The 26,938-nt window shown below is 33.2% G+C and overlaps 1 protein-coding gene across 2 annotated transcripts in view; it reads left to right on the top strand.

Moving 5' to 3' along the window:
* PCDH17 (protocadherin 17) overlaps positions 1-26,938 on the top strand; it is a 92,318-nt gene that overhangs the window by 13,936 nt on the left and 51,444 nt on the right. The window contains exons 2-3 of one of the 2 annotated variants that reach the window (XM_055336165.1): positions 19,340-19,398; positions 19,532-19,704. In XM_055336165.1, coding sequence (XP_055192140.1) covers positions 19,340-19,398; positions 19,532-19,704 — 232 coding nt within the window. The remainder of the gene's footprint in view (positions 1-19,339; positions 19,399-19,531; positions 19,705-26,938) is intronic. The other variant, XM_055336166.1, reaches the window with a different exon arrangement.

The following is a 26,938-nucleotide window of genomic DNA, read 5'->3' on the forward strand; positions in this document are numbered from 1 at the left end:
AGTATTAAAACTGCGCAATCCAAATATTATGTCTCTTTGTTAAGGCTTAAGAATCACACAGCTCTAGTAAATTATTAAGAAAGTAATGTTATTATTTTTCCTATATGACTTTTTTAATGAAATGAAATTATAGATAAACCATAAATAGTAATTTGAGGATTGCATTTATTTGTATTTGTTAATATGTAATTTCATGACTTAATCACTTTAGTACCAACCATTTGCCATCTGATAATGGGAAAAGAATATCACTGTGGGCAATTATCAAAGTGTATAATAATAATAACCCAACCTACAAAACTTTTCTCAAAATTTCAGAATCTATTTTATGTAGGTGGTATGAAATTTTTATGCACATATTGAGGAAACATAATCTAAGCTTTTATATAAACAGTATGTTGCCCATTACAGTATTGTTATTTAAAATACATCTACAACCTGCAGAGTTGTTCAATCCATAATCATCAATTCAAGTAATAAATAGCAAAAAAATTAAAGCTCTTAATTGAAATAATTTACTATTTTTAAGCTATTCTAGGACTTAATTACTATTTTTCTGAATTTTAAACTTTAACTGTAAAAATGCATATCAAACAATAAGGAATTTTGATAGAATAAAGTCTTAAAGCACAATGAACTTTCAAACCATATTAAAAATTTATCTCCACTCGCCAGATAGTTGGGATACAAAATCAAAGAAAAAATAATAGGGGCATAGAAATGCAAATTTAAGAAGTTTAGAATTCATTGTCAATTAACATTCAAAAGCAAGAGAAAGACTTTCTGAAAGATTATAGTGTTAAATATTGTGTAAGATAAACTGACAAATTGCAAGTTCTCAGAGGGGACGTTTATATCCGCAATTATCCAAACATTATAGTTTGAGCCCATCTGTAGATTTACTCTGGAATATTTGGTATTTTGGGAAGAGAGGCATAGCACCGATGGTGCTGCTCTCTCTGGAGAGGATGCCAGGCTGGGTCTTGCTTTTCTGTCACTAAGAAGCTTGAGTACTGGGAGTAGATACCCTCTCAGTAGATCAGAAACTGGGCCTGTAATCATCCATAATCGGTCTGAATTTTACTCATTTCTCTTGACTGTGCTTTTTCTTGAGCTATCATGCATACTTTATCTTAAAGAATACAGCTTAGAAATCTACTGGAAATGTGACTTCTAAGTAATATTGGTAAAAATGTGAATGTCCTGAAGATACACCAAGTTTCGCACATTAGTCTTTACATGAAACCATATAATCTGAATACATATTATTTGTTTAGAAATTTCAAAAAGTTGTTTAGATATTTGAAAGTTACCATCAAAATACAAAATTTGAAGCTAAAGGAAGGGAATTATTATTTATGACTTATACTGACTTGTTCTGATTCTTCTTTTCATCTGGTCTCTTTTCTGTGATATCTATTCAGAAAATATATTTTTACAGGGATACCTTAAGAACACTGCACATTTACATCTAATGTAAATATTTTTAAAGAACTCCGATATATTCATTGATGAGACCATGGTGGTGTTTCTCACCTTAAGCTGTTTAACTATATGTACATTCGGACCTCAGATGCCTATGGTCGATTCCCATAGTGGAGCAATAGAGCAGTGGGTTGAATTTGAGATGGGTTGGGTGAACTGATGTTATGTGTAGCATTATTAAAATGCATTTAATATATTTGTTTATTAGGTAAACTTTTGTTTATTAGTTAAAAATCTTTTTGGATTTCCTTTCATCTAGACTTTTAAGAGATAAAATATTGATTTCTGTTACTTAAAAGCAATAAAATAAGTCTTTCCATAATTCCTTCCTTTTGTTCCTTGGGCAAGAATGTGCTCTACTGAGATACAGTAGAGATAAAATCCTTCATCTGCCATTCCTGAAAATAGAACATTTAATTTTTTTAAGTAAACTCTATGCCCAACTTGGGGCTTAAACTCACAAACCCCAGGATTAAGAGTTTAATGTACCAACTGAGTCAGCTAGGTGCCCCTAGAACATACAATTTTTTAACCACTTAATAAACCTTCTTTATATATTAAGCTTACACAGTCCAGTAAAATAGACTGACATATCAGTTCATAACGCAAGGAAAGGGAATTTATAGTTAAACTTAATTCAACAAATACCTTCCAACTATTTTCATTACAGATCTCCCAATGAGCTTCAGTGAAGTTGGGCTTCATTTTAAGTATTCATCATTTAACTAGAGAAATCAAATCTCCCAGGGCACATCTGTTATTTAATGATATTAGAGTTTGGGTTTTGTTTGGTGTCAGTATAGGATGGTGATGGAAAGGCACTACGGGTGGGAGAGGAAAGGAGCTCTGATTCAGTATCCCCAGGTAATATGATATAAATAATTGGAAAATGGAGATATCATTTCAGTTGGTTAATTGTAATAAACCTATTATCTTGTTAGAGCATTAAGGTAGAATCAACATGTTGGGAAACAGATAAAAGGTGCATGAAAGCATTTAAAATTCAATCATTAGGTTTCATTGCACCCATCTGCTCCCAGGAAATATAATTGGAAATTTGATTCATTGACCTTTAGCTGCCATTTTGGGCCACAATTTCAAAATCTATGTTTTCAAGTTGGACATTTGAAGTTAATTCGGTAAGAGCCATAGTCAGTACACTTTTAACACAATTACCTTTTTGAACAAAATTTGGAAAAAATAAAATCAGACCTAATGGGCTGGTGTATATTTGACGGAGTCAGAGTAGTTGTTTAATCCTGGATCTAGTTAAAGCAACTGATGTTCAAATTCATTAAGCTTTCAATTAACTAGAGGGACTGCTGAACTTTTTACTGTTATTTTATGCACAAACTCCTGCCTCTCATTAATTATTCTTTGGGTCCATGATATACTACTTAATACTTACAACATCCAATTCCTCTAAAATTATATGCCACACCACAAGAAAAAAACAATATTTAGTATTTCAGCTGATTAACCTGAATTTAAAAATTTTGCACCTCTCTCAATACCTTTTGCTAAAATTAAGTATGATACCACAGAACTTCTCAAAGAAGTTCTTATGTTTTCACTCGGAAGAGTAATATATGATAAAATTATATGCCTAACACGAAATACATTATGTAAATGGATCATCATTTCTCGTCAGCATCTGCGTACTGCTCTGCTCACTGAAGTTCATGTAACTTGGAAAAGAGTCATGATTAGACAGGTGTTTTTTCAGTCTATGAGATCAAATTTCTGAAATATTTATATAGTGATGAGCCAGATGTACACAGCTTAACCTTATAATCCCATTTCACAGCTTTTCCAAATACTTGGAAACTTGATAAGTAGGAAGCTGATTATTTTGGCAGCATAGCTCCATTAATAGGATTCAGCTCTTCCTTGTTTACAAGCCAGTGCTACTAATATAATCTAATATATTAAATCAACAGGGAAACTGAAAACATAGAATCCATCCAAGGGCTAATTGACAGGGATGTCTTTTCTAAAGCTTTTTAATGTGTTTTTTATTGACTTCATACTGTCAGAACACACATAGCGCAGGTGAACAATGTGACTGTTTGGGATACTATGCTATCTTCAGTTTGGAATGAAATAGTTATAGCTCAGATTCTTCATGCTTCTATTGTAATCTTGATATAAGCCACATAAGACTGTGCATCTGCCCTTTACAAATATTCCTTTCAACATCATCTCAATTAGAAGGCTTACTGTCATTTGACATGTGAAATTATTTTAAATGCACTCATCTTTTTTTTTTAATGAATAGAGGCAATCCGGAGTAATGTAATAATGTGTCATGATTTTCATTATGCTTATTTATTGGTTCTACAATAATAGACGGAGAGCTTATTGTTAGGCTTTCAGCTTGAGCTATTTATGCACTGTGCTACTAGGGGCACCATTTCATATTGTGATGTTCTGTCCTCTTAAGAAAAGGGGTATCAGGAAATTTAAATCAAATTAGACTACAGGAAGAGTTTTACACTTTGTCTTTTTTATATTAAGTGTATAGCTTTTATAAACTACGTAACTCTGCTTGAATAAACTCATGCTCCTTCAGAGACAGGAAAAACCTATTTTTCAAACTATGTATGACAACCTGATTCTGTTTTCAAAAGAAGAAAGGAGAAAGCAGACTATCAAAAAAGAGAAAAATTCTTCCGTTTTTTTTTTTTTTCACTTCCTTTTGGGAAAAAATATCTACTTTGTGTTTTATATTCATACAAAAATGTGTCTAATGCACATATAAGCAGGGCACATAACATTTTTTTAAAAAAAACATAGAATTAAGTAATTTATAAGGAAGAATTTTTCAAGGACAATTGAAAGGTAAATATATGAGATTTTGGGGCCGTTGGTTTTTGTGCTCCATGACAGATATTCTAAAGATGAAGCTACTCCACTGAGACTGTGCTTCTAGACCTGTATAGTTGAGATTCAGGCACTGCTAGTCTATTGCCTTTTGGATTTCAACTACTCTAACATTGAACTGGGAATTTGTAGTCAGCCTCCAGGGATGAATTGGCTACATTGACTGCAGGGCCAGTTACTTCTTTCCTATTTGATTTTCGCCAAGTCAATAGTTTCCCTAGAAGAGGTTTTACTCTCAGGAATAACAACTATTGTAAAATTTTTATATGCGAAAAATCCAAGTTTTTGCATTAAAAGTAATTTCAGATTTTTTTTTTTGTCCAGGAAATGTGTCTTTGAGTTTCTTCCTTTTTTGTTTTTTCCAAAATTAAATGATTATACTCTTATTTATTTAATCATTATAGTCATTTATATATAGTCATTTTAGTGATAGTCATTATATTTATCATCATTTTATATTTTAAGAGGAATTTTTATTGCAAAACTTCTACTAAAAAATCGTACCTAAAGTAGCACCTGTTGTATAGTACGGACTCATTATGTATTTGCGGGCTGAAAATATATTTGTAATTTAAAAGTCTTAATTGCTTGTAATTTAGTACTCCGAGGTTGTTGAGATCCACAATCCCTTCACTAAGTACAAATCCAAAGGACTAGGACCTGAACTGATTTAGGACAATTTTTAATCTTTACGTGTTCCACTTAGTGTTAATTTTTTTACATTTTTTACTGAAGAAGTAGTAACATGTTTAAATTTGAGGTATTGTACTAGTCCCTGCTGGGATGGGTACATGTACAACAAAACATTATTCTGAAATATGAAAGAGTTAGGGATTACAAGACACATTTGGGTGCAAGGGTTTTGAATAAGGGTTTGTAAACCTGTCTATCTTCCCATGCTGTTATACGCACACACGTGCATGACGCACAACTAGATTTTTTTTTACAGATATATACTAAACATAATACCATAAACTGCTTTTTGCCTAAAATGATATAAATATCATAGGTACACATCATTCCATATCAGTGATGTTTATTCATATTATCTTAACAATGCTGGAATTCTGGGCCAATTAATGGATCATTAATTTAATCAGTTACTCTCTGACAGTTTGATCCTTTACACTGAGATTCAATTCCTAAGGTTCTTGATTAAAAATATATATATATATAGCTTTTTGGTCCAGAGAAAATTGCTTGACTTTTTTTTCTGTTCTCTTATTAGATGTAATAATATTTGCTACTCATAGAACTCTCATAGGAATCCAAGATGAAATACGATTATGCATATAAAGGATATGATCAATACTAAATGTTGAATAAATGTTAACGCATATGATTATTGTTGTTAACAGCAAATGACAAAACATTGAAGCAGTTAGGGTACTGATATGCAGCCTTATTCTCCATAAAAACAATATTTCAGTTGGCCCGAATGTTAGCAGTTGTATAAGAGTACAATTTTATTCCAGAATGTTTATGATGGTAAAAAAGTAATTTTACATGGAATGTTAATTTATTTTATCATACATTTCCATTTTGACCTTTCTAAACCAGGATTGGTCACTTTTGTTTTAATGTTAAATAGACATTTTGAAAAGTGACCAATTTTTGATAGAACGTCTCCCAAAAAAATAATTTCCAGATATTTTAAATTTCTTACACTACTGAAGCAAACTCCGAAGTGGTAAGATGTTATTGAATCTTCCTTAAGAACTGTGCTTTTTATGCAGGGAGAACTTGTGGGAAGAAAACCTCACACCAGGTAGAAACTGAAGAGAAGTTTCCACAAAAGGGCAATGAATAACAGAAAGTTAGAGACATATGATAACATCTGATTTCATTTACCCCTCTTTTCATGTAAGAAAATTGAAGCATAAAAATGTTATTCATATATATATATATATATATATATATATATATATATATATATATAGCTAGGAATAGAGAATTAATGTCATCTGATTCAGTTTAGGGTTTCTGTTCCTATACCAGTTGGGATATCATGTTTGATATGCATTTATATTGAGTTATCTATATAACAAACATTTTATAGCATGAATAATTGCTAGTAGGAGTTACTGCAACTTAGTTCCTAGAATGCAGGTCAATTTGGAAAAGAATTCTTTAAGGGTTCTATATATTACGCTTCAGAAACTCTGCTGGGACCTATGTACGTATAAGACATTGCCACAAGGTCTTTCAAACTGATAACCAGCAGTAGTTTCAAGAGGTTCTGTAATTTGGTCCTTTATAGTGAAAATATTTCCAAATTTCGGAGACTCCAGAAGAAGCTCAGGATAGTCAGATTTGATCATAGAACGGGCTTTGATTCTCTTATTTGAATCAAAGTTGTCCAGTAGACCTCATTGCTTTTATCTGTGTTTAATGTGATTCAGAGCTGAACAATTATAGGAACAAAGCCATTCAAGGGGGTGTGACCTGGTATCAGAACTCTTTAGGGAGCATTGATTAACAGACATTATTAGAATGAAAGTAATAAATCTGTAAAATACATCAGACAATGATAAATAGATTAGAAAGCATAGTACAATACACACAAAAGGAAGATGGATCATACAGGACTTGCAGCTTTTTTATTTGAAGGAGTGCAAGATTTTGAGTCAATGAAAACTTGTTCCTCTTACTTACTCTTATTGGGACCTCCAGCTACCCTTTCATGAATTCCACAGGCCTCAGTTTCTCTCCATACATAAAATAGAAATAACTATAATGGTTCCAGCTGGTGAGGTTGAAAGGGAGGAATAGTTTTGGAGAGGTTGAGAAACAATGACAAAAACACCCTGTAATATGCGTAAGGAAGCAAAGGAGACAAAGGACCAAGAACAGAAGAGTTCTTTTCTCTGGGAAAGAACAGGTTACTTACTCTTATTCTAAGTACACTCTAGAGGAACTTGTAATACACTTCAGGAAACTTAATGTGTCTAAGTGCATTTTGTTTTCAGGTGTTCCCATGATGGTACTGTTTCCACAGTTTTAAGTAGTTTGGAATTGAATATAAACATGCTACAAATCATCTAACACTGAAATCCACTTAAAAAATATGAAAAGTTTTTTTTTAATCAGGCACCTTCCAAATGCAAACTCTTTAAGAGAAGTCTGTGTCACACAGAGGATGAAAACGACGTGTATGTGTGTGTGTGTGTGTGTGTGTTTCTTGACTGTAACCTAATTAAAGATAGTGTATATGTGAAAATGCCTCATTAGTATTTTATCTACAGGAATGAGTGGAGTGAAAATTTTAATTATAAGGTTAAGAACGGAGACTTAGGTTTGCTCAGCCAGGATCCTGCAACTTTTTCTGTTAAGGGTCAGATAGTAAATATCTTCGGGTTTATGGGCCATACGGTCTCTGTCACAACTACTCAACTCTGCCATTGAAGCATGAAAGCGCCCATAGACAACATATAAATGAAAGAGCCCAGCTGAATTCCAATAAAATTTGATTTTCAGAAGCAGATAGTGAGCCACCAGCCACGGTCGACCAACTATTTTTGCAAGGCATCACTAACTGTTAACATTTCTTAATTTCTTTCCATTTGTGTATAAAAAAGAAAAAAAAAAAAACCTGTACCATGCAAATTATAAATAGTCTCTAACAAGATCAAGGTATTTGTCTGTTATTTCAAAATTAGTTATGGAAGAATGCAGGCCTATTATCTCATGAATTTGTTGTGTAGGTAAGACTGATACTTTTACTATAGGATAAAAATTCTTTGAATGAAGTCTCCAAGCAAAGAAAGCCAGAGATACTTGAATTAGGTATTAAGTGTCAGTCTGATAAAGAGTAGAGATATTTCATTTCATTTTGTGCTAATGTTTAATTAAAAATCTGTTAACATTAGTAAAGACACTTAGCTTTATTTTAATTTCAGGTATGAACGCCAACCTAAAATAGACTCTTGCCATTGAATCATACATTTTGAATGTGATACTTATTCCTGTATTTCAGAGGGATAATGATAAATATTCTAGTAATATAATACTCATAAATTTGATCAATAATTAATATTTTTCTTCAAATTTAGGAATGCCTTTTACTTTGTAATAGTCATTTCTGAGGACAGGCCTTCCAAATTCCTTGTATATTATCTCCTAAATTTTCATAACTGTATTCTCACATTATTCTTGTTTTTCAAACCAGGAATTCAAATACAGTGGATAATTTTTTTGGACAATTTAAATTTGCATATGATTTTTGTTGTTTTGGAAAGGGTAGTAATAAGTTATCTTTGAAGCCAATACAAAAGACTAGGGACTTCAAAATTCCCCCAAAGTATTTACTAATTATTGTTAAATATATTGGTTGGTTAGCTGATTGCCTGAATTGTTGCTTCTGAAGATTTAAAAATTCTCTATCAAGTGTTGGAGGAAGGCAAAAAAATGAGAAAGGTATTGCATCATTCAGTTTCACCTTGAATTCCTTCTATTTTTTTAATCCTATTGAGAACTCGAATATACCTTTATAGGTGACAATTTGAAAGGCAGTTTCAAAATCAGACAGGAACCTGATCTTGTTCATGATTTTTTTTCACTTACAAATTGAATTATCTGAATAATAATTGACTTTATCTTATAATTAACAATTTAATATTTGGGGGGGCAAGATTGGTGAACTGTGTGTAGCGAAATCATCACATTCATGTTTTTAATTTGAATGTATTTTGAAAAAACAAACTGATGAAATGGATAACAGACATACACTTTGGTTCACCTTTTAAATTACATATTTGTTTTTGAGGAATTTTACATAATGATTGACTAAATATAATGCCTTGAATTTCTTTTGCACTTTAAAAGGTAAGTTTTCAGAAGTGCCTATTTTGATAATTTATATGACTATCATGATGGTAAGTAATCATACAGTTAAGCCTACTGCATGCATTAGAACATTTGATAATAAATGGCCATTATTGCCTTTTTACGTTATTGGCCAAAGGAAAGGAAATCTAGTTATTGCAGTTATATATAATGTTCAGCATATTTAAATAATTTAACATGCAAGTATAGAAAGGTAAAAGTGCAGACTTTTTCAATGGGTTGTCTTCTCATTAGGGGTGATAGTACTCTTTTTTCTCAGTGTGTAACAGTAATTTTTAAAAGCACTTCAAGGCAAGATACCTGAATTTCTCATTAACTTCTGACCACATCTGGATGGAGCCTTATTTTTCTCTATTCCTCAGAAAGGCAGTGCAGCAACTGACTGGGTCCTGGCAGTCACCAGCAAGAGTTATCTTTCTGCAATGAATTGGTTATATGATGGGTTGACTTTTTGAAAGTTAGTGCTGTAGTTTCTCTGTTAAAAAACAAAACATGTAGACAGTAACACTACTATGTCTTCTAGGGCAATTGAGAAGGATTATAATAAATATCAATAATGCTATTTTGTAGATCCCAAAATTAGGACCGCATACTCCAAACCTCCTACCACAGAAAGAGCACAATGATAGGATTTACATAAATTTAGATTCACACAGTATGTTTCAAGACAGATCCATATTAGCTAAATTAAGCTAAGTAAATAAATTTATAAAAACCTTTTTTTAACTAACTTGTTAGCAAGTTCTTTAACCCTAATAAATTAAGATTTTAAGAAAATGTATCCTACAGAAGACTCGGCATTCATCCCTATGAATAAGTAAAATTATGAGTCACCAATTTGTGTCCCTACCTTTTTTTTCTCCTCCTCAATGTCAGAATTCTAGAAGTTTAGACTTCTAATGAATTGCTATGGCTGCATATAACTTTGACTGCTTAGTTTGGAGGTCCAATTGCAGAGAATCCGATTTTAGGCATTCCCTCCAGTGGGGTAATCCTTCCATACTCAATAGAGACAGAAAAAGAGCATGATAGGTGGAAAGCAGAGGCGAGTCTTCAAAGACAAGAGATAGCAAAAACCAAACAAACAAAAAGCAGAACGCAATAGAATTCCTCCTCTCCTCCACCATCACCGCGACCACTGCCATAACTGGAAGAAAAAGAAAAGACTAGGTATGAGCTAGGGTTGAGATGGAGAGGCTGACTGTACTGAAGAGAAAGGGTTAATTGGAGATGTTGAAGTTAGCAACTTGAATTTTGGATCTTTTTCCCCAAGACATCAACTCATGGTATAACTCTATGCGATTGGCAGTGAGAAAGCACATCTGACATTCAGCGGCACCTTGGTGGCCTATGGGCTCCATGCTTCAGCAAATATAAAAAGAGAATGTGTGCTTTTATAGATAACAAATAGCACTCCTCTTAACTTTTGATTATCTCAATTTTCTTCTTTCTTGTCCAAGATGATTTTCGTTAAGATTGATAAGTTACATAATTAAATTCTGGCATGCAGGTTATTATTAAAGTTATCGGTGTCGTTTTTAAAAGAGTTAACATTTGCAAAAATGTTCTAATATACAGCCACATTACTTTAAAAAAAAATCATCTCAGTCATCCTAATTGAGCAGTAGACTTAAAATGCTCGCTTACAGGATGTGGCTGTTCTGGTCCTCTCATTTTTAATTTAAAGTAATGCTAGTTTTTGCTAAATGTGGTAAGGGTTTCTTATATTTTTGTTATGCCTTTAGTTGCAAAACACAAATGTCGACCACGCTATACTCGTATAAAATGTATTATTTTGAAAATCATTGATAAATATAGTTATTGCCATACCTCATGCACTTTGAAAATTCCAAAGCCATAGGGTGCTGTCAGATAACTTTATAAGTGGTGGCTTAAAATGCTGTTGCCTACTTCAGCAATGTAGAAAGAACCACACCATATATTCTGTTGAAGGCAAAGCTATCAGAAGCAATGTCGGTATGAAAAGGCTTAAAGTGAATTATTCACCTCTTAACACTCCCTTGTGTTCAGTCTGCTGCAAAGAGAATGCTCACTATCAATGTTAAAGCAGTGCCTTTGAAGTAAGGGAAAAGTTCAACTTGTTTGGCTTTGTTTTCAACCCAATGGCATCAATATACTTAGTCAAGCTTATGGCCCTAATTCAAAAGAATTTTCAAAATTCCACTCCCCTGTACCCTTTGGGTATGAAAACACTGACTATCTTAGTGTAGCTGAAGCTATAATGATAAGATTTAACACTATTACTACACATCCAACCCCAAATTCATTTGTCACAAGTTCTTTCTGAGGGCGTCAAAGCTCACCTTTGTGGATTTCCTCACTTATGATGTCTTGGATCAGAACTGTATGTTTGAGCCCAAGTGCCTGGATGAATTTCCAAATCTGAAGGCTTTCATGTGCCGTTTTGAGGCTTTGGAGAAGATAGCTAACTACATGCAGTCTGACCGCTTCCTGAAGATGCCCATCAACAACAAGATGGCCCTGTGGGGCAACAAGAGAATATGCTGAGCAGGAGGTGGACTTGATCTGCTTGTTTTATTCCATCCTGTGCCTAGGGAGCCTGTACTCTCTTCTCTGCTCTTTTCAATAAATAGCATTTAGGCAAAAAAAAAAAAAAAAAAAGAAGACATACCTTCATTCTTCTTTAATAATTCACATTCTAAATCAATACCTTTAGAATTAAAACTTTCTTCATATTTGTATTGCAACATTTGGGAGGTCCTTCTTTCTGTCTTTTATTTATATTTAATTAATTAACATACAGTGTATTATTAGTTTCAGCAGAATTTAGGCATTCTCAGTTATATATTATCCCCAGTGCTCATGACATCATGTGCCTTCCTTAATGCCCATCACCGAGTTACCGCATCCCCCTACCCACCTCCCCTCCAGCAACCCTTTTCTCTTAGCTATGGATTATATTTTTGTAGTTTATTGCATACGTTATAATTCCTGATCAGATCTCAGATACTGCTAATTTTACATTGTTGAATGCTGGATATTTAAAATATTGCCTGGAGTCCGAGCTAAGTGTATGTTTGTGGAATGAATTTACCCACTGAGTCTCCGTCTCAAAGGTTAAAAAAAATAATAATAAAATTAAAAAAAAAAAAACAAACCTAGAAAAGCAAAAGAATGTCTAGGATACCAGCAGTTTAGAAACCACTGCCGCCTATGTTTCCACACCAATGATTCTGGAAACGCCAGAGCCCTTTGGTTTGTCAAAAATTGTTCTCTCCATAGGAAATTTCCTGACTGCCCCAATAGTCTGTTAACATTCCGTGACTCTGTCACGGGAAATATAAGAGATATTGGCAAATTATCACCAAGGTATTGTGTGTATATATATATATATATATATATATATATATATATATATATATAGCACTAATCACAGATTGAATTCTAGCATTTGCCGAAATAGCATCTATGATGGTGAAAACTAACCATACAATCCATCTTTCTAATGATTGAATTATTTTTTTCTCTTCCTTTTGCAGGAATACTTTTGGAAAATAGTTTTCTGATTTTTTTTCCTTGGAAATTAATTAGAAATGGGACTCAGAACGATGAGGTCTTTATTTTTCTTATCCCACAGTTGTCTCATTTTCTAGTAATCTAAATATTGTTTTAAAATTGCTCAGACTTTCATTCGCTTATCATTATTTCATGATTATTACAGTGCTGAATGTAGGATTTAAGTGTAAAAGTTATAAAAAGAATTGTCTTTGGTAACTAAGAAATATTCATATATTATCCCATATAAAGTATAAAACTACACATTTTAAACAGTATATCCTAATTTTACCACCAAAGTTGCAAAATTGTTTTGAAGATATTTTGCATACACTTTGGTACATCTTAGATACTAATCATTTTATATTAAATGCCTTTAGAGGGCAGCCTGGGTGGCTCAGATTAGCACCGCCTTTGGCCCAGGGCGTGATCCTGGAGACCCGGGATCGAGTCCCAGGTCCGGCTCCCTGCATGGAGCCTGCTTCTCCCTCTGCCTGTGTCTCTGCCTCTCTCTCTCTCTCTCTCTCTCTCTCTCTCTGTGTGTGTGTGTGTCTCTCATGAATAAATAAATACAATCTTTAAAAATAAATAAATAAATGCCTTTAGAGTCCTTACAAAGATATTCTATTCACTTCCAATTGTAGAATCAATTCAAGACATTTTCTAAATGTAGAAACTCACTGTTTTTGAGGACGGATCCCAGTTCTTCGCAATATAGCCATGTTTGTTTTCTGCATTGAAATAAGAAAGCTGTTCCTTTGTTGGAGTGCTTGGCTGGCTCTGTCCGTAGAGCATGCAACTCCTGAATTCAGGATTTCAGGGTCACGAGTTCAAGTTCCAAGTTGGGCTTGGAGCCTATTTAAAAAAAGAAAAAAAAAAAGCTGCCCCTTTGCAATAAATGCAGTCTGCAAACTTCGTTTGAAGTATTTATGTTATGGCTGGGTAAATGGGAACTGTGCACAAGAAAAACATCTTTGAAATAAGTGAAAATTTAGCTAAATAATTCATACTAAGGTGGCTATCTTATAGAACTGTTGCTTGGGTTTGCTAGTGTGGCTAAATAGATCTTTATATCTTGAATCCATTTGTAGTCTGTCCAAATGAATATGGAACTTCTACATAGATTTTAATAGTTGGCTCTCTGCAATTTTAAAAGACAAAGTTCAGAAACAGTCTTTATTGAAGATATTTTAATAAAAGAGCTTGTAGTTTTATAATCTTCTGTGAGATGGAAGGATCTTCAGCACATGTGATATGCAGATATCACCTTAGATTTAATTTGGAATTACCTTTTATTAGCACACAGTAATGAACCTTTTTTTGAGTGTAGAGTTCTATGTATTTTTAATCGTGTACATATAAAGACTTCATGAAACCATCACAGTCAGGATACTAAACATTCGATCACCCTAAAAAGCTTCTTTATGGGATGCCTAGGTGGCTCAGTGGTTGAGCATCTGCCTTCGGCCCAGGGTGCGATCCCGGGTTTTCAAGGACTGGATCCCATATAAGGCTCCCTGCAGGGAGCCTGCTCCTCCCTCTGCCTATGTCTCTGCCTCTCTCTGTGTGTGTGTCTCTCTCATGAATAAATAAATAAAAATCTTTTTTTTAAAACTTCTTTATGTTATATCTCTCTAGTCAACCTTAAACCTTGGCATCCACTGACCTGTTCTTTGTCATAATAGTTTTTGCTTTTTGCTTTTTTGAGAACTTTTATAAATGGAATCAGACTGTATGCAAATTCTTGAGATGGCGTCTTTCACTCACCAAAATGCTGTTGAGATTCATGCAAGTTGTCACATCACTAGATTGTTTTTTTATGGCTAAATTGTTTTCCATTGCATCCATGCTCCACAGTCTATCTGTTCACCTATTGAAAGATATTTGGATTGACTCCAGTTTTGAAAAGAGAGCTCCTGTAAATATTTATGTACAGATCTTTTGTGTGAGCCTAGTTTACATTTCCTTAAGGTAAATACCAAATTGCTGTGTCAGTCTGGGTCTCTCTCTTTTTTTTTTTTTTCCTACGGATTATGCTTTATTGACATCATGTCTAGGAACTGCCAAATGTCAGGTCACAAAGATTTCCTTCTAGGTTTTACCTGAAGTTTTATATTTACATTTAGACATATAATACACTTTGACATGTAGATATATATACATATGTGTGTATATATACATATATGTACACATACATACACATGTCAAGGTTCATTTCTACTGAATTATCTATTGAATTGCCTCTGCAACTTTGTTAAAAATCAATTGGCCGTATTTCTGTGGGCTACTTATAGACAGTCTCTCTGTTCTATTGGGCTATGTGTCTTTGCTGTCTACAGTACTACACTGTCTTGATTAGTGTAGCTTCACAGTAACTCTGAAAATAGTGTGAGTTCTTCAACTTTATTCTTTCTCAAAACTATTTTGCCTATTATAGTCACTTTGCTTCTCGTTACAAATTTTAGTATCCTCTATAGGTATTTACAGGAAATAATGCTGTAAATATGAATGTTATTATGTTACATGTATAGATTATTTGAGGAACATTGATGTCTTTACCATATTGAGTCTTCTACTACATTAAAACAATTATCTCTTCATCTATTTAGGTCTTCTTTGATTTATTTCATCAATTTTTGTCATGTTCAGGGTACAGATTCTATACTTGTTATTTCAAGATATTTAAATTTTCCCCCTCTCTTTTTAATTTACCCTTTATTTATTTTTCTTGCCTTATTGAGCTTACTGGGTCTTTTAGTAGAACTTACCCAATTTCAGCCAACATGGTTCATTTTCAATAGGTGTTTCCTTTTGGTTTTCCTCATGGACGCATATTTTTAAAATCATGATTTGTTTTCTAGAGTTATAATAGGATGAGCAACTTGTAGAATATGTAAATATATAGTCTGATATACTTCAGGAATAGTTTATTGACTATTGCTGAAAAAAATCTGATTTTGAATATCATTTATAAATTGACTACAGTTTGCTGAGTAATACATAGAGGAGAAATACATAGAGAAATACATAGAGGCAAATAATCAAAGAAATGTTTCATATCATGCAGACTTATCCGCTTTGTATGTTTAAGTGATTACTTGTTTATATCTCTGTGTTTTCAGTGCAGAGGAAAGTAAAGAATATCTAAGTTTTCATGTTCAGCAAACAAAATAACAAGAAACAAAAGAAAAATTAGACAAGGAGGGGGGGACTCAGTCTGTCATGAGCAAATAATCTCTAAAAAATCCCCAAACTTTTGTCTTTATATCTCGAATGAAAAAGAATAAAAAGATCCTCATATTCTAAAGTTTTTAAAGTGTTTATTTTGGGACTTCTCTGTAACTACCAATTAATTCCAGGTACTTTAAAAAAATAATAAATAAATTATATGTTTTAAAAGTAAAAGTCACTGCATTTGAGTTGATTTTGAAGAGAAAACATTAGTTTTAAGATTAGTTTGAACGGAAGAGGATAAAATTTTCAAGAGTTATAAATATTCATATTTAATTACTTTGCTGAAACCTAACAAGCTGCAAGTGTCTGACCTCAGATTTTACTTTTTTCTTAGACTTAAAAGTTAAGATTTAGAGATATGCAAGGTAGAACTAAATTTTTAGAGTACATTATTGAAAAATATCTTAAGGCCCTTTTATTTCTGAATTAAATGATGCTGTGGTACATATGGCTTTTGTTTTGGGTCTATTTTCATTTTTCTATGCAAATACAGTTATTTTATATTCAGATTATTTTAAATGAGTTTTCTAACACCCTTGGAGCCTGGATAATGAAAATGTTATTTTCTATATTAAAGCCAGTGTGGTTTTTATAGGGAGTTAGTTATATGTTTGTTATAGGCCAAATGGCTATTTCATTATGGTAATTATAAGCACACACACAATTTCTCACGTTTCTACCTATTTTAGTGGGTAAATGCAAGCCGTATTAGTAAACTTCTGATACTCTGCTGCTGATTAAGTTGTACATTTTTTAAAGTTGTACTTTGTGAAATTCTACAATAATAAACCAACCTTTCTTTCTTTCTTTTTTACATCTTTTTTTTTATCTCTTTCTACTCTCATTCCTCCTCCTGCATATGGATACCTGTTTGTCTCTCTCTCCTGTTTTTCTCTTGCCTTTCTCCTTACTTTTATTTTTCTCACCTTTCTTTCTCTTCTAAAATCTCTTCCTCTTATGTTTCTATTTTCATCAGAATAACATTTGGTAACAATGCTATTGCTCAGTGTTCATCAAACACTCATGCATACCTGCAAACATACACACACATGTGCACATGCACACAAAATAGTTCTTCATTCGGTGGGGAAATGTATTCTAATTCTCAATTTAAGTTCTGTATTTTATCAGAGCTGTTTAGAAGTTTACTAGAAGGCAAACACTTTCAGATACTGTCCCTGTTAGAGCAGAGAAAGGAAAAGTTTCCCAGTCTGTCTCTCTGTGTCTAACTGAATAGGAATCCATATCCTGTGATGCTCCACCTAATTAAAGCATTAAAATCACAAGGTAACTTATAATAGTATTTATGATAACTAGAGTTTCCACTTCCACTTTACATTTTATTCTCTCCCCAGGATTCTGTTTTTCTGAAGTGTTCTAAGATATCCATGGCTTAGTCTTTAACAACAAAAATGGGTTACATACATGTTTTTGACCCAAGTCAACAGATTTTATTAAGTTAAAATGTGGAATTTTAAGTAATTGAAGTTTTAAAAATTGGCAACATTCTTTTTTTTAAAGATTTTGTTTATTTATTCATGAGAGACACAGAGAGAGGGAGGGAGGGGCAGAGACACAGACAGAGGGAAAAGCAGGCTCCATGCAGGAAGCCTGACATGGGACTCAATCCCAGATCTCCAGGATCACACCCCAGGCTGAAGGTGGAGCTAAACCGCTAAGCCACCAGAGCTGCCCAAAAATTGGCAAAATTCTTTTGCAAACATTTTGCCCCAGTGTTGTTTTCCACCTACCTTTTATTTTATTTTATTTTACTTTATTTTTTTATGTAGGCTCCACTCCCAGGATGGAGCCCAGTGTGGGGCTTGAACTCATAACCTTGAGTTCAGGACCTGAACTGATGTCAAGAGTCTGATGCTTAACTAGCTGAGCCATCCAGGCACTGCCTCCCTCCCTAATATTTTTACTACATTGTTATCCTTAAGAATGAATAGTTTACCATTATAGAAATAAACACTAAGTTGCTTCACAGAATCTAAAACCTAGTAAAACATGTTAATGAAAAATGTCTGTACCAACTACCAATTAAAGTGGATTAGAAGTGAAAAATGTATTGACCTTGTTTACCTTCATCTTTGCACTTTGATGAAGGTCTTTTGAACAACAACAAAAGACTATAGATTAAGAAATTTATGAGAGTATTTCCTGTCCCCAAACTTTTAACAGACAGTGAAACTTAGTACATTAAGCTATTAGTCTGAACATGTCTTTTTTCTCCAGTAATAGTTAAAAAAAGCCACAAAAAATAAAAATTATAACATGAGAAAAGAGTACTACTTGTTTAAATTAACTTTTTATAAGGAAAACACATATTGTATTACATTAAGCCTTACCTTGGGCCCTCTTCTTCATGAATTGTATGCTCCGGTGTCCCTGATTCTTGCATGCTGGGTGATCTTGTATGAATCCATAGCTGCTTCAGAGCACAATGGTGTGATATGAAGTGATGCAGAAAACAGGAGAACCTTTGTTGCTGAGTCAGCTGCAAGAAGAAGTGATGTGTATGAATGTACAGTATAGGGAGATCTATGAAAGATCTAGTATCTTTCTCCCAAAAGACTCTGTTCCATGATACAAGGAGAATTCAGTTCTTTTTGGCAGACCTCCACATCAGTTTGGAAGCAGTAAAACAACCACAAAAACAAGCCTGGTTTCTCAATGTCGTTACACTCAATATTTTAAGTAACATTTTCTTTCTTTTTTTTTTTTAATTTTACTTCACTCTGAATAACCAGAAGTAATACCCTTTTATTCTGTATAGTTTGAGTTCAATGCCATAGTCGGAATGTAGATGAGAATGAATTACAGAGATGAGTTCAGCCATATGTGCCATGCTTGTAATTGTTATTGGCAAAATTTGAAGTAAAGGCCCTGTCTCTCTTAATTGAGGAGTGGATGACTTTAAGTGATATTACATCAAGGAGGGCATAGAGTCCCAGCAGATGATGTAATTATGTTTAAAAATGAGTATTATTAAATAATTCACACTTTTAATATGGAGAAATTAGGTCATTTTTCCACTCCTCCCACAAATGCTCAATCTTAATATCTAAGTCATGAAACAACACAGTGTTATCCATCCCACTAGTAGCAGAGAATGCCAGTTATGACAGGCTCATTGTTTACTTATTAACAGGTAATTTGTGGACCGGAATCATTTAATTGTTCTGAGTACATAATTACATGTCAGCAATTTCCAATTTAATTAAAATGTCCAAATCTGAAGATTAAGGGAATTTTTGAATTATTAATCATTTTTCCACTAGGAAATCTTGTTGCTCTGCAGGAGATTTGTCCAGTGTACAACTATACGTATTTTTTTCCTTCTCTTTCGCAGACAGACAATTTTCCCGCAGAGCCCAATTACATGGGCAGCAGGCAGCAGTTTGTTCAAAGGTAAGGCCTATTAAATAACTTTCTCGGCTTCCCCATTTGCATTCGTGTCAAAATTGCTTTGCAAGAGACTACACTTCAGATTCGGACTCGTAGAGACAACACTTTCTCTTCTTTTTCTTTATATGTATTTCAGTAGCTCCACGTTTAAGGACCCAGAAAGAGCCAGCCTGAGAGACAGTGGGCACGGGGACAGTGATCAGGCTGACAGTGACCAAGACACTAACAAAGGCTCCTGCTGTGACATGTCTGTTAGGGAGGCACTCAAGATGAAAACTACTTCAACTAAAAGCCAACCACTTGAACAAGGTGAGTGAAGCCTTCCAATGCTTACAAAGTGTAAAGCTTAAGCAATCATTATAAACCTATTAGTACGAGAGTTGCAGTTTATCACGGTGGAATGGACCATTGATAATATATCAAAAGAAACAGCAAATCCTCAGCTTGTCCCAGATAGAAAGCAACTTATTCAATACCTCAGTAACAACAGGAAGAGGAAGGGCATGGATATTAGTCTATAATCTTCTTAAAATGAGAACTTGACCTAAGTCACTAGACTGTTCTTATCTTTATGGGCATTTCTTAACCTTTCCCATTTTGTGTTTTATTAGCAAGGAAAATAGGGCATGTGTTAGCTAGGTTTGCACATCTTAATATACTAACTTACAAGATTAAATTTAGTAAATGCACCACTTTTAGGTAAAAAGAAAACCTGACTGGGATTTTATAACTCTTAGCAGGGTTTATTTTTAGCACAGATTGTAGCTTCAATGTGGTTTTTCATGAGTCAAATTATAGCGAAGCAACACTTTTGGCTACTTTTTTTGATTTACATCTAAATCTGCATGGATGTCAAATAGACATGTATTTGTTTACCCTGATAGAGACATAAAAAAGAAACACTTCTTATTAAATACACATATTTTTTTCCTGAAAGTCTAACTTCAATGTTTGATATGCCTCCTTTTTATTAGTTTTGATGTTTTTATCATTTCAAACACAACGAACTATTTGCTACTGATTCACCCAAAGAGAAGTAAGCAACTCATGTGTAAAACTTAGATGCAATGAATAGGTTTTTACGTCTCGTTATAAAAAATGAAAAGGACTGTTGTATAAATGGCATTTCAGAATTACAAATGCATGTTATATTTGTTAATATTAGTTTTCAAAACTAATGGCACTTAAAATATCTAATATTTATTATTTCAGTTTTTAATGAGAAGCTACATTTATACTATGTGACATAGTCACTTATTCTTGTAAGTCATCTATTGATTGACAATTCATAGAAAATAATTTTTTTCCTGTAGTGCAATCTGTCATGTCACACATACTTCAACAGATATAATGTTTATTACTTTCTCTAATCATGTTGAAATGTTAATATACACATTCACACATATATAAATTCAATACAGAAATAAATACATATGTTCAGTATAATATATATTTATATTTCTGCACTGAATATAATTATTCTGGATTTATTTTAAGGTTGGCCTCTCCAAAAGCCTTCTTTTTATAAGTAATAACTGCCAGATATACCATAGTAATTTTTTGTCTAATAATGCAACATTGCATTTTAAATTATTTTCAATAAAAAGTATTTGAATGCTTATGGAATATTCATAATGCCTACAGATTTGAATGTTTACTTGAAGTGGCTTAAATGATATTGATGGGTTTTGACTATAGCGTATTATAATATGTTAATTTTTTAGACAAATTTTAAATAATGGGTTGTTGGATCTTAATATGTGAATACAGAACCTAACATAGACTCGTCTACGTGTATAATAAAGTGATTGACAGATAATGCATTGGCTACTTTTTGTAAGGCTGCATAAAGTAAAGAGTTTGCATTTATTATATCTTCATGAGAAACTGTATTAATCAAAAAGTTTATATGCTGTTCACATTAACTCTTTAAATTTTTTTCATCAACCAAGTGAGCAATGTATTTGATGAGGAGGTGTAAGGACCCCTGTGGAAAAAGGAAGTAGTTTTATTTATGTCTGAAGTTGTAATTTATACTAAATCTGTTTTTTCAATTTTGATATTAGAAAATAATACCTTAGAAAGGTGGCTATTGTTCTTGGAAGAATATATATTGGGCATATATTTTAGCTAATACTACACATAAAAAAATTGCTAGTCTAAGAGTGAGAATGCTAATGCAAATGTCTCCTCTAAAACAAGAGTTTCCACACATCCTTATTAGTGAATATGGGAAAGTTATAATGAATCTGAAAGCCACACTTAGATAATCTATGAATTATAGGAGAGATACTGACCTCTACTTTAAAGCATAATTTTGGAGGATTAGTTAAAATAGTATTTCATTGATTCGTTGACTGTTTATAAACTCATTTTTTAATAAATATCTATACATCTTTTCAATACGTGAGGGAGGTTAGATTCTTTAGGAACATCAAAAATAAATTTGACTTGGAGCCTGCCTTCAAGAAACTGTATGTAACTAGTAGAGATGGGAGATCTCTCTCTCACTTTCTCCTTCTCTCCCTCTCTCTCTCCCCCTCTATCTCTCTTTGTCATTTGCCTCTGTCATCTTACCTATCTCCCTATCTATCTCCATTATCTGTATGATCTTTTTCCTCCCTTTGTCTTCTTCCTTCCCTCTCCCTCCCTCCCTTCTGCTCTCTCCCTTTCTCCCTTTCTTCCTTCCTTCCTCTTTCTCCCTTTCTCTCTCTTTATTTTCTTTCTTTCTTCCATGTATCAATGTTTATACCTTCGATCTACCTATCTAGATTCAAGGAGGAGACTAGCATTTACTGAGCTTTTACAATTTTCTATAAACGCTGCTAGTTGCATTTCAAGTTTGGAGTTTTATCCTAGGTCTAGACATAGTTGTGTCTTTGATACACAACTTTGTCTCCAAATGGGAGAATTTGCTCAAATAGACAATCTGATTCACTGCTATGACTATATATCAAACAAAACTGAAGAATAAGTTAAAACCTGAGCTCATGTATGCAAACCTTAGGGGAGAACATTAAAATCGTTCATATGCATTGAGTGAATCATTCAGTACTTAAAACTTATTATCCTATTTCGTTTTCATTGCATTTATAAATAGGTAAGTACTGTTACTCTCACATTTAGTGTGTATTGAGAAATTTTCTCAATATTCTATAGCTGTAAATAGTGAAGTTAGCATTAGAAATAAAATGACACGCCTTCAGAACCCACCCTCTTACCCAGTGCTTTATACTATTCACATAATGAACAGTTTACTCAGAAATAATTTTAAAATGTTTGAAGAAGCAATCAGCCATTGTCTTGGTCAATGTACTCTTGTTAATTTATTTGAAAAGCATCATGAGGAGCAATGCCAAATTGATTCAATGCACACCTATAAAGAATAATTTTCTTTACAGATGAAAGATGATGACAGCTGTATTTAAGCAATTATGTCAGATTTCAAATATTAAACCCAATTTTTAATACCTTTAAAATCTCTTAAAGAACAAAAGTAAATTTCCTCTTAGGGGAAAGAAACCAAAAATTAAACAAAAAGAAAATTGTTTATGAGTTTTTTTCTCTTCCTAAAATTTTGTAATAGTGCCTTAACACATTTCAATTAAAAAATCAGTAGCATATTATATTTTATATTTTTATATTAATTTAGTTGGCTTCTTTCCTTGTTTAAACTTTTTTCTATTAAGAAAAACAATGTTCTGTTTCTGAATCAAAATATTTCTTTAACTTAGAAATTAGAATCAATTCCAAAAATAATCTTTACATTTTCAGTGTAAAATTCTATGCTAATAATGGTTTTCCTTTGCAAATGACTTAGGCCTTTGAGATTTCATATTACTAGTTCAAATATTACTTTTTGCTTCCCTTTTGTGCAGATTTTTCCCATTTATTCTACTCCTGATAATTGTGTTTTTTGCTACCATCAGTTTAATCACTCCAAATATACAGCACTAGTATATGTTACTCATTATTTTAGCAAAAAATATTTGAAAGGGTTCAGTAGTTAATTGAATGGGTGATGAACAGCACTACAGCTAGGGATGGGTGTAAGGATTTTATATTAATAAATCCTCTAATAGAAAGAGGTTATTTTAGTTTCTTTTAGTGGGATTTTTAAAATTCTCAAATAATGCCCTTAGTTTCTTTATATTTGATTGCATTTTTTACCTTGCCTTTCTATTTGTCGATTAGAATTTCTCCATACTCCCTTTGCCAAATATTATAGGTGGGTAGGTAGGTAGGTAAGTAGGTAGATAAAGCAATCCAATTTGACCACTTTAAAGAAGTGCCTGTACCTTTGAATTTCTGTCCTACAGAAAGTCTGGTACAGACTACAGAATCCTGGTCAAGTATTTTGTTTGTTAGCAATGACATTTTCCTTCTTTGAAAAGATTTAGTAAGCCTTCCCTAAAATTCAGTAGTCTATACTGATTCCCAAATAATAAATGTGTAGAATTCATGAATGCTGATAATTTCTCTGAGCTCCTTATCAATAGCTTAGGACCATTCTCAGTTTTTCAAGGATAGTCAGTCTTCTGCTATCGAAACCGACTTCTTGAATTGAAGCCACAAGCTAGTAGAATAGCATCGCACATGGTAAGTGTTGACAGCCTTTGCTAGGGATGGCAGTGGAACATCACCATGGGGGAATCTAAAATCCCTGCTAGGTGACCAGCTGTTGGTCCCTTCCTCTATAACTGGATTCCAGTACTTTTCTGATCCTCATAAGTTGCTTCACTCAAATTCTTTCTCAATTCTCCTTTTAATTAATTGCCATTTAATTTCTTCTTCTTTTTTTTTCTATTCAATTCTGTGCCTCCCCTGTCCTTCCTCTTCTGCTAGAAAATCTGACTTCCTAAATTACATTTTGGATTCAAAACATTTCACAATGGAATCCCTGATTAAAATCTAATACAAATAAAATCAATGGAAAGTTGAGAATGATAGAAATACCAAATAAGCCAGATTTGCTTCAGTGAATTCAGTTTTAAAACGAAATTACATTCTTAAGGGTTACCTTCCTACTTCCCAGAGGACATTCTGGAAAACTACAAAAACTGAAGCTAATGGATTTTTGTTGTTGTTATTATTCCTTTTTTTTTTTTTAAGACAGTGCTTGAATTTTGCTTGTGGGCCCCATATTCAAAACAGGATTAGGCTACTTTAAAGGGCTGCATATTGGTTATGTGATTTCAGAGTTTGGCGAGCCTCTGAGTCCCACTCCTTCAAATCTGCCTCCCTAATTTACTGCATAATGACTTCAGTTTCACCATATTTCTAGTTATGTTTGGAAAGGAAATGTTTAAAGTTTCCACAACCTATACTTTACCATGAAGGAATGATTTAAAAAATGAAGTAATAGGAAATAGAAGAATAGAACGTGAAGCTTTTGTCCACCAAAATAGGGGTGGGACCATATACATAGGATTTTGGAGGGGGTTATTAGACAGGATTAGGACCCTGAACACAATTTTGATCTACTTTGCAATTTCCTCTAGAACTGACCCATAATGGGAAAGTACCAGCATAGTATGTTTATATTCATTCTCAAGCTTCCATTCTGTTTTCTGTGCTGCACTATGGTTACTGCAGCTCTGACCCTTCCAATCCATCGGTGATTTTCCCCAGACCTTTCTAAAATGGACAACAGCAAATTGCTTCTACATACATAAGGACAAAGAGGTGATGGCAACGTCCATCCTCTCAGCAGCCATCTCACAATCTCTGAAAATAATCTTAAAAAGAAATGCTGCTGTAAACTTACTAATAGTCAATTTGTCTTTGGAAGAAAATAGAAAATTATTGCCATATACAGGGATGAGAAGGAACTGTTGAGTATTTAATGTCAGGAAGAAATCATTTACGAATTTTTAAAGGCACTGCTGCTTTATGATTCCAATATGTGGCATTTAAGAAATTGTATTTTTTGCCAAGAATTATTATTTTCAAGCCCTATAAGTTTTTATTGGACTGCACTTATTGAAGAGGACCTTAATACCCACATTTTCACTCTCTCGTGCTGTCTTTTAGGACTTGTAGAATTCATCTGGCTTTACATTTTACTGAATAAAATATTCCCCAAACTGTGAGCAGTTTCAGCTTATTTTACCAAACTTGCAAATAGTCCCATAGTTCACCTAACTTTAAAAGTTTCAATGACATCTCTTTTACTCATGTGCAAACATCTGCTTCTAGAATCCAGCAGCTGGTATCATGAAAATAGAGAGATTTTATCACCCTCACATTTGTTCTCATCGTAAAGCCTCCTTAACAAGTGTTGCATGATTTACTATAGACTCAATGTGTTTTTGAGATTCTCTTGCTTTTAGTAAGCACAGCAATGACTTTTGCTAAAACACTCCAATTTGGATGTTGGGACAGTATTTCTCAAACTTTTAAAAACTCATTTTGCCTTGGGGGAGGGGCACCCTTCCCAGCCTTAGAATTATTTTATCTTTCAAATACTCCAATACAACCAGAGGATTTTCCTATAATAGTTTTTTAGAATGACTTTTTTTTTCATTTTTACAAGTAAAATTCTATATTAATATTATGTAGACCTTTATGAATATTGGAGTATGCCTGTAAACTCTGACAATCTAGAAGGGTTTTCAGTTTATCTGTTAATTGAGAACTGAGAAATAATGTTAATAGGTCTTAAGTTTCTTTCAAAAATTTTCCATTATTTCACTTGAAACATATAAGCTACTACTATTGCAAGTTCTCCGTTCTTTTGAAAGCCATGTTATGAAATATTAGAGTAGAAAGATTTTTGAAGTATAATTTCCCTGTTTTGTAAGTAAGAAAGCAAACAGGTTCGTTGACTTTAATAGAATCTTCAGTTAGAGGCAGAGGCAGTACTAATTCCAGGTTTATAATTTGTTGGTCTGGAGCTCTTCGTGTCTTTCCATTCCTATAACACTTGATAACGAAACTTCTGTGCCTCTAAGCAGGTACTTCAGATTTGTCATCACATTTCATTTCTTTATTAATCTAAATGTGTAAGCAGTTATGATTGAGAGCTTAATTCTTGATTCTTTCATATATATTGAATAAATATTTAGTATGCTTATATATTATATATATAATAAATATATTAAATAGAAGCTCCAAAAGGTAAAAAAACAAAACAAAACAAAACAAACAAAAAACAAACAAACAACAACAACAAAAAACTATCATACCAGATGTAGACATTGACACTACTGTTATTTGTCACCAAGTACAAGGATGCATGTATTTCTTCTCTGGGCATAAGATCTACACTTCTAATTGTAGGTCCCTGATATTTTCTTAGTGCACCAAGGAATAATGACTCCAGGAGAGATTTTCATCCACTCATTTATATAATCACTTTTTTCTTTTAATGAACAACTGTGCCAAGGATGCAATGATGAACTAATGCACAGGCTGGGTTCTCAAGGAGCTCACGCTGTAGTAATATATTTTACATATAAAATATGAGGTTGGTGCCGTGAGAGATAGACCCCCGGTATACATGGAGTTGTGAGGAAGAAAACCCAGCCAACATTTGGGCAGA

Source organism: Nyctereutes procyonoides, unplaced genomic scaffold (assembly GCF_905146905.1).
Source record: "Nyctereutes procyonoides isolate TBG_1078 unplaced genomic scaffold, NYPRO_anot_genome, whole genome shotgun sequence".
Taxonomy (NCBI): domain Eukaryota; kingdom Metazoa; phylum Chordata; class Mammalia; order Carnivora; family Canidae; genus Nyctereutes; species Nyctereutes procyonoides.